Source organism: Anas platyrhynchos, chromosome 11, assembly GCF_047663525.1.
Source record: "Anas platyrhynchos isolate ZD024472 breed Pekin duck chromosome 11, IASCAAS_PekinDuck_T2T, whole genome shotgun sequence".
Lineage (NCBI taxonomy): Eukaryota > Metazoa > Chordata > Aves > Anseriformes > Anatidae > Anas > Anas platyrhynchos.
In genome coordinates, this window is record NC_092597.1 from 6,369,923 (window position 1) to 6,382,426 (window position 12,504).

At 34.3% G+C, this 12,504-nt stretch overlaps 1 protein-coding gene across 1 annotated transcript in view; it reads left to right on the top strand.

The window, feature by feature from the left end:
* UNC13C (unc-13 homolog C) overlaps positions 1 to 12,504 on the top strand; it is a 167,936-nt gene that overhangs the window by 64,558 nt on the left and 90,874 nt on the right. The window contains exons 7-10 of the mRNA XM_072043348.1: positions 354 to 573; positions 4,614 to 4,673; positions 5,894 to 6,121; positions 12,323 to 12,464. Of these exons, the coding sequence (XP_071899449.1) occupies positions 354 to 573; positions 4,614 to 4,673; positions 5,894 to 6,121; positions 12,323 to 12,464 (650 nt within the window). The remainder of the gene's footprint in view (positions 1 to 353; positions 574 to 4,613; positions 4,674 to 5,893; positions 6,122 to 12,322; positions 12,465 to 12,504) is intronic.

Here is a 12,504-nt window from a genome sequence, read left to right on the forward strand (position 1 = left end):
ATGATAGATAACTAAAAAGCATTAGGGAATGCAATGCTAATAATTTTTTTAATTTCTGCCTCAAGACATAAAATAACATATGTAGGGCTTTGTTAATAAAATAATTGACTGAACTGTTTCCAACTTAATTCTTCCATTTCTGTAATCAGTCATAAAGGTCATTCAGATTTCATTTTCAAAGGGCAAGAAGAAATGAGTAAATCAGTATTTCACAGATGAACTAATACTTCTCTGCATATTCTGATATTACTATTATTAATATTGGAAGTGTAATTACATTCTTTAATTCCAAGTTCACTTGTATGAAGCAGTACTTCAAGTGAAGTCCTGATATGTTTTTTCTCACTCAACAGAAAATACATGTTTTCAAGAAGACATTGCAGGCTTTGATCTATCCAATATCATCAACTACACCTCACAACTTTGAAGTTTGGACAGCTACAACTCCTACATACTGTTATGAATGTGAAGGTCTACTTTGGGGCATAGCAAGGCAAGGCATGAGATGTACTGAATGTGGTGTTAAATGTCATGAGAAGTGCCAAGACCTTCTAAATGCTGACTGTTTGCAGAGTGAGTATTTTCTGTAAATCTAACACTTTGCAGTACATAACACCTTTTGATTTTGTCTGTATGCTCAGACATTTTCTGAAATGAAGGGCCAAATTATCAGAAATTAGTGAAGGCATGATGATTTTCTTTGGTTCAGGATCTAGCCAGAAACTAGAAAGTTAATTTTGTACTTGGAACATGGTGAATGATGCCAGTCAGTTGCAAAATAATTTTTTGTAGCATCAGTATATTATTTACTTTCCATTGCATATGGCAGCATCTAGAGCGATATCTTTCATGAAGTTAACATTCTTTGTTTTAACTCAGAATAACAGAAATCTCAAAACAAAGATAAAGAAAATACTAAGGATACTCATTGTAGTCATAGTAATATTCTTTCAGCAATCAAAATACCTTCTTAAAATTACCTCTGTAAACCCATACGGTTCATATGTTAGTAATTGTAAATACATTTGAGTACACCAGCAATAATGATTATGCTGAGAGAATATCTGCCATTTCAAGTCATTGTAACCAAGGAATCTTAAAGAATATAGATGGCAAGGTAAAATAAATATTACATACTTCTTAGATGGTCTTTCAGATTTACCTTATGATTACCTTATGAATATTATAGTGCAATTAAAAATGTAATCCTCTTTTCAGAATTGGTTAAATCACTATAGTGGTATCCACAGGGCAGAGGGAAGAACACAAAAATAGGAGGAGTAAATCAAATCTTTTGCAAATACCAAATCATCTATATATACTGGGAAAAAATATCAAGCAGGAAATACTTTGGGACTAGAATTAGGGTGAAACAACCTCTTTATCTTTTTCTTTGGACTGGAAAACTAGTTAAAACTCAGCTAGTTCTGAGTATAATACTTTTGTTTTTCTGTGTTTGCATTACCTCTAATTTGGTTGCAGTTTACTTCCTCCTAAGCAAGGGTACAGGAACTGTTTTTAAATGTTCATATTGCCACACTTCCACAGAGGGGCTGAGCTGTTATTACCACTCAAAACTAGCAAGTCTTTCCTTGGATGTAGTACAACACCTTCAAATGATAATTACAAGTCAATCCCACTTCTCCAACTTCCAAAGAAAGAAACTGCGGCCAAATTGGTAAGAGATGAGCTGTTTTTGTAGGTAACATAAACACGTACAAGATGCATCTTTCCCTATAACAGCTGAAGTTTGGCTAAAGCTGAAATACACAGAGTAAAATTTTCATCTTTTCCTCAGTTTCACTTATCTGAAACAAATCTCACTCCAGAGTTTCCCTGGCTCATGAATTATTGCCAGCTCCAAAATACATAAAATTACTTCAGAGAGCTTTATTGCCTTCATAGAATTTTTACAAATATATAAATGATTAGGTTGAGAGAGAGCTGGCAAAAATAAATAGGATTGCAAGTCATTTTTTCTATAAACATGTTGGAAACATTAAACAGCTTAGTTTTGAAAGAGTAAACCTCTAGAAGATAAACTATGGAAAAAAAAAGTATTTGACAGATCCAAAGGCTCCTGATATTCACATTTGTACACAAATTTTTTGAGCATCCTGACATGTTTTTTCATCAGATTTATTATGCAATGAGTTTGAGTATTATGCTACTTTAAACATTTTAAACATAAAAGAAACAAGGTATGTGGACTTCAGCGTTCAAGCAAGAAAAAAAAAAACAAAGAAAAAATAATAATTGTCCAGTGCAGTTGGATAAATGGCTATTTGTAAGACAGCTGATGTTAACACACCATAAAGTGAAAGGAATGCATTTCATTGTGGTTATTTTTAGCACAGTCATCATTTTGGCTGACTTATAATCACTAGGACATATTGGCCTCTAAGCTTCTGTAATTTTTTTATTCTTCTATATGTAATGACTACTAATGTAGATTGTAGAAACAAATTACCATTTAAAGCTCTTTAGGGTCAATATCTAAGCTTGTTTTAAATTAGGTTTTTTAAAAAGAAATCAGTCTATAAGTCTTTTTATTAGACTTCTCACCTTCAGCAAGATGCCTCCTTATAGTATTAGGTATAATATTAAATCAATTGATTCCAATCTTGCTAAGTTTGTATTAGTCCCTAGGGTAAAAGGAGCTTGTTAATTTATTCCACAAGGTAAGTTACAATATTGTCTTAATTAGTCTGATCAATACTGCATGAAAAAAGCTGTTGATACTGTCAGGAGTAGAAGATGCAAAACCAGTTGTAATAAAAAATAAATAAATAGTAGAAATAGAAGGCTATGCTGATTTTTCATAAAACTTTTTTTTTAATTTTGCATTTTCATGCATATTCCAATTTTATACTGTCTCAAAAATCAGTAAGAATTTCTGCAGAAATCCACAATTTTCATTCAGAATGTGTCCATGCTTTGTTCCTAGGTTATGATATTATATCCTTAAAAGAAAATGGAAAACGTTGTTTTCATCCATCTTGCAGGAACCACCTGTCTCAATTTCCAGGCAGCTCAGTGATCATCAACTCATGAAATAAAATTACTGGAGAACTCTCCAGATGGTATTTGATTTCATGTTTACATTTAATTCTTTTTGTATTTATTCCTAATTTTAGTGTCCTTGATCTCCTCATGTCTTATGAGGAGAGGCTGAGAACACTTGGGTTGTCTAGTCTTGAGAAAAGGAGACTAAGAGGGTGACCTCATTGCTCCCTACAGCTTCCTGAGGAGGGAAGTGGAGACAGAGATGTCAGTCTCTTCTCCCTAGTAATCAATGACAGGACATGTGGGAATGGCACAAAGCTGCCGTCAAAAAATATGATGACATTTGATGGTATTGTAGAGAAGGAACTGAGTTTCCTCTACAGTGAGAACAGGACTAAAATATCTGAATTCTAATTGCAGAGCAAGTTGTTTAACAATTTTTTTTTTTTTTTTTTAACCATCCATTTAAAAGGAGGAATAATCCTTTGTACCTTTCATGAGCTGTGTTAAAAAGACTAACTAGATAATATTTTCCCAACCTTATGGAAAGGTAATATAGTTATTGCTGCTAGTGATGATGATGAGTTTAGTCTCATCAAGAATTGGAATAGAGTGCTTAACACTGCAGGGATTTCAATTTATGCTTCCAATATCTGTAATACCATTCTGACAACAAAAGTCTGATATTTATTTCCTCATACACACACAAGATAAAAAGTATGGTCATGTTTCTGTAAGTTATTCCAATGCAATGTGTATTGCAGAGACATTGATCAGAAACACTTTAACCTCACAGACAGAGGACACTTTATAAAGAGAACTGTAAAGTGCCTCTGAGATTGGTTATGACTTTTGGAGACAGAAGACTCTCTACAACTCTCCTGGGAAGAATTATGAATAAAACCTGTAACAGCATGGTGTCTTTATACTTTTATTTATTTACAGTAAAAGCTGCAGTGGTTTTGAAGTCCCAGACAAATCAGCACCACTGCTTGAGTATTTTATTTCTTTTCCAGAATTATTTTATAGGATAGACCTGACATACCATCATAGGTTAATACAGTCTAGCAGTCATTATCACATAGATAATATACTTTAATCTCTTCTACCATCCTCATATACTTACTGAAATTACTAATAATGAAAATTTTACTGAAGAGTAGAACCTCTCTATTCCATACTTATTATTCACCTGAGTGGTTACTCAAAAAACATTTTACAAAAAGCCATGAAATTTAATAACACAAGCACAGGCATTGGGTTGATTGAGTTTTAATAACACAACTTAATTTCTACTGTTCAGCTTTCTTCTTATGTTTTTTTGACATTTGGTAGTACTGTGAGAACAAAGTGTACTGTCAAGTTGCACTTCAGGTGATATATGGATGATTACCAGCATATCAGCAAAAACAAATGTTGCTCTGTCTCAAAACTGATCCTGCAATACCTGTGTTCCATCATTCAGTTTCTATTGAGACTGGCCTTTTCAGCAAAGAAATGCATTTCTTTGTTGTAAATATATTTATTTTATTTAGGAGGTTCTCTGCTTTCTTCTGCCCTGAAGTTTGCATCTACTAATAGGATTGTATCTTTCTACTTCATAATAGGAAGGAAGGAGACTACAGATCTCTCCCTCGAATCCTACCCCTGGCCTGCAGCTATTAAGGGTAATGCAGGGTAATGCAGATTCACATAATTCTTAGTATGCAAAACTAGATTTCATAAGATTCTCTAACCCCATCAATTTCTTTCCAGATTGTTTATGAAACAGAGTATTCTTTCCCTGGCTGGTCCCAGTGCTAGTACTTCATTTTCTTTAATCTATTCAGTTGCAACCTGAATGTCATATCTACTCTATGAGAGACTCTATGAGGCACAGAACATTCCAGTGTTAGCACAGAGCTTTTGTGAACCACTTTTGCTCACTCGTTAGGTTTAAAGAATAAGAAACAAAGTGTGATAGACTCTGATCTGGAGTGAGAAAGTCAGGTCAGTGTTAAAAACTGTTTGGCAGTTAGGGTAGTCCCAAATTAATCATAATATTTAAATATATTTTGAATGCTTCCATTAAGTGAATTTATGTGATAATTGCAATTTATATATTTTTTATGAACACTGTTCAAGTAAGGAATGAAAAAACTTTCCTGGAGTGGGGGCAGAGTCAGTAAATACTGAGATGTATCTGGAAGTGGTCAAGAAACTATCTGAAGCTGCTATGCCTGCTTCTTTCTATTGTTCATTAGATTTCCACTGTGGGAGAGCATAGCAGGAATCGAGGTTAATCTCTTTGCGTTCAAACCAAAAATTCTCTGAAAAATGAGGTGGAAATATTAGCTGGTTTAAACATTGGTTTTGTTAATAATATATTTGTCCTAATGGAACAAGTATGTTTCCTGTATCATCCTACTGTAAAAGGAGAGAGAGAAAGAAATAAAGATATTGCACTGAATTAGAGAAAAAAAAATATGAAATTTGAAAAATTATTTGTAAGTGCATTATTTAAATTTAACTAACTAGTAACAGAGGCAAAGGTCAGAACAGAGTCAGATACTGAACCCTTTATACCTTTCTGAAAGAATCAGCATACCTAACCGTATAAGAAAATTTAGATGTTCTGATGTTTTCACAGTACTGATCAGTACTGGATAGTACTGATTCAACAAATATTTCTGCATATAACATGTAACTGGTTGAAGTTGAATATTAACTTGTCATATCATATCTCAAAGAATAACTATAAGAGTCTCGGTATTATCCACATGAAACATACATCTGCTTTGAGTAGTGCAGTATGAAAAATTGTCTGGAGAACTAATTCTCTGGAGAAAAAAAAATAACTAAGAAAACAATATTTTAATAAATGTGTTGACCTTTTCTGTGATTTCAGGAGCTGCTGAAAAAAGTTCCAAACATGGTGCAGAAGATAAAACACAGAACATTATTAGTGCTATGAAGGAAAGAATGAAGATCAGAGAAAAAAATAGACCAGAGGTGTTTGAAGTGATCCAGGAAATGTTTGATATTTCCAAAGAAGATTTTGTACAATATACAAAAGCAGCAAAACAAAGTGTTTTAGATGGGACATCCAAATGGTCCGCAAAAATCACCATTACAGGTAAATTTTCTTCTAATTTGTGTGATCTAAGAGTTCTTTCCTTCCTAGTCCCCTGGTTCAGGAGTAAGATTCATTGTACTTAGGGCTGGAACTGTATGTTAAACTGTGAATTTGGTGCATCTACAATTGGCTGAATTTGTAACCTCCTAACTGGAAGTGTTTTAAGCAAGAGTTGTTGGCAAAAGTACTTTATATTCCACTTCGCTAGGAAGGAAAATAAGTAAAAGCTCTTGTTCTGTGTCGTGGTTTAACCCAGCCGGCAGCTAAACACCACGCAGTTGTTCGCTCACCCTCCCCCCTCCCTCTCTGGGACGGGGGAGAGAAATGGAAAGTGAAGCCCGTGAGTTGAGATAAAGACAGTTTAATAAGACAGGAAAATAATAATAACAAAAATAATAATAACAATAATAATAATAATGATACAATGGTGATAATAGGAAAGTAATAATAATATGTACAAACAAGCGATGCACAATGCCATTGCTCACCACCCGCTGACCGATGCCCAGCCTAACCCCGAGCAGTCCGGCCCCCTCCCCCCGGCTAGCCACCCCTATACATTGTTTAGCATGACGTCAGATGGTATGGAATACCCCTTTGGCTAGTTTGGGTCACCTGTCCCGGGTCTGTCCCCTCCCAGCTCTTACTGCACCCCCAGCCTGCCCGTTGGCAGGACAGAGCAAAAGGCTGAGATGTCCTTGGCTTAGTATAAGCACTGCTCTGCAACAATTAAAGCATCGGGGTGTTATCAGCACTCTTCTCATCCTAAGCCAAAACACAGCATTCCACCAGCTACTAGGAAGAAAATTAATTCTAACTGAAACCAGGACATTCTGTTTCTTCTACCTTCTACTAGTATCTCCTGTGCTTGAAAATTTTATTCTTTTTTTTTTTTTTTGCCCCTGATAACAACTTATAAGAGTTAAAGTTCATGACAATTGAAATACTATGAACACTACAGCTCAACAATTTCACTCCCCATTGTTTTGAGATTTATCCATTTTTATTGCCTGAATTGAGGTCAAGCAACTTCTCGCTACTTTATAGAAACTTTCCTAAAATATCTGTTTAAATCAGTTCTTGGTGCCTGATATTTCACACCTGTAATGTAGGGTAATTTTCCCAACAGATTTTACAAAATATATTCCATATATGTTCTGTAAGACCAAACATATCCACATTGTTACAAAAAATACCTTTTCCAGTTTGTCAGTCCTGTTTACTGGAGAGCTTTAAAGTGCAGAAAGAATATTTCATCTGGATATGACTTTACAGGTGTCAAATAAACAAAATGATAATAATCTGTAGAGGTAATAGTAGTAATCTTTCCCTGCTGGTGTTTCGGAGATGTATACTTCTAGGTAAATGTTTTGGGTTACAGAATACTCTGCTAATTCTTTCCTTCGCTGGCACAATGATGTATCCATCTTTTAAGGAGGGGGAAAATTAAAAAATAAATAAAAATGTTTTACCCTGTATTTATCCTTTACCCCAACTTCTTAAGCCAGGCTGCAAGGCATTTGCTGCAGTCAAGTTTTATGGGTACTTTATAGGTGAAGTTTTTACTATGCTTCTCATCAGGAGCAGCAAGTAGGGTATAATTTCCCCCGTGTATTTTCTACTGTTAGGTCATTTTCTGCAGTGCAGCTATTGCAAGCAGCATTTGTGCCTGAATATTTTGTTCTGCTCTGAGAAAGCATTCCATAAGCGTAGTTTTATACTTTCATAAAGCTCAGCTACTTTCATATCAGGCCCACCGAGTCAAAAGGGAAAATAAGAAAACATCTCTTTTCTTTCTCCTTTGCTGCCATACCTGAAAGAATCAAAAATTGATGGGGGTCTTTGTGACTTAAAGCTTGACATCAGAAATAAGTGTTCCACAGGCCACACAAATATCTTCTGTTATTATAAAACGGATTTTGTGTCATCAGTTTTGAACCTTGCTTTGTTCATATCACTTTCACACAGCTGGTACAGGAACAGAAGTGAGTTGAACAGGTGAAGCTGTGATCAAAATACAGTATTTTGGCTCAGAAAAAAAGCTAATGGCTTCGTCACAATTGCAAGTCCCAAAAATGTAGTTCATATTACATTTTAAGTGAACTTTTGTACATTTACTTTAAAATACCCCTTAATACTTTCCAACAGTACAATATTCACAATATTCCTTGGTATACAGCACAAGTATTAATAAATAGGACCAGAAGTGCCAGTATGCGCTGCAAGAGAACCCCAAACATTATCAAGTGAAGTATGCTAATAACTGGAGAAAAAGGTTAGACTTGGGGTCTCCAAAGTTGGGTTTGTGTGCATTGGGGTGCTTGAAGAAAATAGTAGAACTAGTATTTGTTTAATCTAAGAGATAAGAAAGAAATTTAATTTTACTAATATTTAATATACAGCTTGACACTGGCACTGGGCTGATTCAGTCCATGTGGGAGAGGCACCTGTGTAAGGCAGGGTACAAACACAAAGAGTCCTGGGCAAAGAGTGGGGATTCTGCAGCACAGAGGGCTGCTCAGTGTCACCCTCACTCATTCATTCACTTTCATCATATTCTGACATAGTGTAGTTTATGTGTTCAGATAAACGGGTTTATGGGTTATATTATCTAGTTTTAACCAAGCTAATCATCACAAAATGGAAAGTGGCTCAAAAAGTTTCCTGCAAAGAAACTGCATTTTGAAGGTAATGCTAATAATATGAGCACAAACAAACAAAACAAAATGCCTTCTTATCTAATGATCTAATCAGTTCTAATCAGCAGTGTCTACAGTCATGTGATACTGAATCCAGCACTCTAAAAATTTCATTAAACTTTATGATGAATTTTTAGAAGCCTCTTTGAAGGTTTCTAACTCAATTGCAAAAATAAAAAATCCACATACAGAAATGCTTGTTCTTCCTGACACAGTAAAGATGGTTAAAATAACATATGGAAAAACATGGAGACAAACTAAAATGCATTCCTTTGTCAACAAATACTGTTGGAAGATGCATAGAAAACATTGCTGAAGGTTTGAAGAAACAAATAGAAAAAATTAAACAGTGTAAGCAGTTTGCTTTAGAGTTGGCTGAAAACAGATATTTCTAACATGTCTCAGTGTGTAACACTTGCTAGAATCCATTTCAATAATAAAATCATGAATTACTTTTTTTTTTTTTTTTTTCTGTGAGACTCTAAAGGAAAGATGTACCGGAATGAGTATATTCTCAACAGTAAAAAACTTCCTTAATAAAAAGCAAAGTCTTGTGGAAAAAAAGCAAAGTTTTGTGGAAAAATTGACAAGTGTAACCAGTGGTGGAATGGTTATATTAACTAGATTTTTAAAAAATGGATTCTGAGGAAAGGTTACAGAAATAGCACAAACTATATATTGTTACTGCTCCTTCTTCTGTTATCGCATTATTGCTCCATTATGGAGCCAGAAATGCACCAAATGCTACAGGCTGTCATTAGTGTGCTTAATTTTATAAAAGCAAGACCTTTAAATAAACTCCTTATAATACTTATTAATGATATGGCAATGACCACAAAAATCCCAGTTATTTCATGACAGAGCACATAAACAAGTTCTTAAACTTAAAGATGAGTAAGAAATTTTTCTCTTACAGAAAGACAAGTATTCCAAATTTGTTGACTTCTTCTTCCATTATGAATTTTTTGGTTTTGTTTTTGTTTTTCTTCCCAAAAATAAACACATTTAAACTATCTTCTCTGGACAAAGGTGACATTTTAACATTTCGTTAGAATGGAAACATTTTTTGAAAGTGCTATTGAAAGAACATTTTGAAAACAGATATTTGAAAATGTTTCCATATAGACTTTGCTGCTAAAAGTGTCACCTAACAAAACTCTCATCTGTACTCTTAAAAAACATGGACGCAGGATTTTCTACTTTGTTAAAAAATTTTCCAAATGAGGGTTTCCAATGTGCTTTGAACCTATTTGGTAAAAATACAAAAATGCAAAAATTTAGTTTAATTAGTTTGCAAGAACTGATTGACATCTGGAAAAATGAATGGCTGAATTTCAACAAAACCCTTTGCATAACTGGTAGATAGGACAGAAAAAATATGTCATGGTTTAGTAAGTGTAGCCAATGATGCACTTCTTCCATTTGGATTTATGTATCTTCTTCATGAGATATGTTTTTCAGCTATGGCAGCCATTAAATCAAGTACCAAAATAAACTTGACTTAAAACCAGATCTTAAATCACTATATCACAAACTGTTAAATCAAGATTTTCTTTAATAATGAAGCATATTCAATCACTTTATTCTCACGAAAAATATTAATGATAATTTCTGAGATAACAAAAGTATTTTGCACTATTAATAACAAAAAATATTTAGAACATTGTTTCATCTTTTTTTTTTTAATTTCTACTTCTGTGCATGTTTTTTAGTGTAATTAAAATTATAATTAAAATATTATTCGTACAGTGCTACATGCCTATACTTTTTAAAAGTAAATCAACAAATATATAGATTGGGGTTGTGTGCTCAAAAAAAATATACAATAGTACTATTATATTTCATGGCAGTTTTTGGTCTATGAGGAAGACTTGTTGGGAGATGGACTTCCCATTTCTATTGCTGAAATGGAGAACTGACATTCAGGAGGGGAAGGAGAAAAGCATTTGGCAAGCGGACTGTGAATGAAATATTCTGTGAGAGTTTTTGTGTGTTTTGTTAGCTATGCATGGCTCTGTTGTCCACACTAAAGTCCAATTGTCTTTGAGTCAGTACATAAACTGTCAATGGAGCTGAGGAATAACAGATATGTGCCAGGAGAAACCTTGGGAAAATATGAGATTGTTCATCAGATGGACTGTGAAAAATGGAGGCCACTCTGAAGGTGATGGGACTGTGCATGAAGCTCAAAAGCATAGTTCTTGAATTGTGTGACAGTCACCAAACTTTGAGGACATGGAGAGGTGTGTGAAGGAAAATATTTAAATCATATTCATGCTTTTAGTTCTACCTCTAGGATGCCTTGTGTTCAGGCCAGTATAATAGCTAGCAATTCTGGAAGAAATTTTCGAGGAAGAGTAGATTTGCAGTGAACGGGGAAGATGAGATGATCTAGTTCGTTCCTAAGAGTTAATCTGTTCAAGAATGAGGTGTGTAAAAAGTAACAAACTTCAGATCTTTTTTTCACTGAAGTCAGCAGATGTGACTGGAACTACACGTGTAGCTGATACACTGAGTGAGAAGGTGCCATTTTTATGTATTCATTTTTCAGAGCATGCTGAAGGAGCTTCATCATCCACAATGATTGACAACAGAGAATATTTATTAAATGCTACTGCTGAGATGTATCAAATAATATGTGCAAAATAATAAAACCTAGCTATGCTGATTTTAGGGCCACAGCAAGTGTTTTAATGGCAGTTCTCTGGGTTTGGTAGGCTGCTATTTGTCAATTTTGCTTTTTCTTGAGATTTCTGTTTTTACTAATTATGATGAAAAATCAAATTACGTGTATTTATGTTTGCTACAAATAGCATATACACATTACCTATATACACACATGAACTGTCATTTATACTTAGTACTTAAACTGTTGATAACAACTGATCTGAACTGTCATCTTGTCTATGGTAGAATGGAAACTATTGTGAAAATGCTCATAGTTTCTCTTTCACATGAGAAAGAGAAATTACAGTCAGGACCATGTTTCTCATGACTAGTTTCATAATCCATTCTGCAGATTTTTGAAGGTCTGGGGATTTTCATTTTGAATTTCCATTGATCTTTGTGATTTTTATTTATTTATTTATATTTATTTATTTTGGGGAAGAAAAAATAAAAAAGAAAATTTTATTCAGGATATCATCTGGCTCAAGCCGAATTACACGTCGGTATTATTTTGCTGTGATGATGAAATCGAAGTTCAAGAAGAGTATCTGGATTATACATGGCAAGAAAAATATTTGTTTTGTGCTTTGTCCTGAATCTAAAATTATTAGCCTATTAAACAATATTTATAGATTGTATTCAGTCCAGAACAGTAGTTAGAAAAACCTTATCTATCTCCGGAGCAACAGAAGCTGGGAAAATTGACCTAGACAGCTTTGTTTCAGCAGCCCTCATTCTGAGGTCTTTGTTTCCTATTGCTGCTGTCACCACCTCATTTATTTCTTGGCAATGAAGACTTATGAGGGCTGAAGCACATTTTCTCCTTTTGTTGCAGTGCTTTGTGCTCAAGGCTTACAAGCTAAGGACAAAACTGGCTCAAGTGACCCCTATGTTACCGTGCAAGTTGGCAAAAATAAGCGGAGAACAAAGACTATTTTTGGAAACTTGAATCCAGTATGGGATGAGAAGTTCTATTTGTGAGTATAGACGATGACATTGTTTCTTGCATTTTTAACA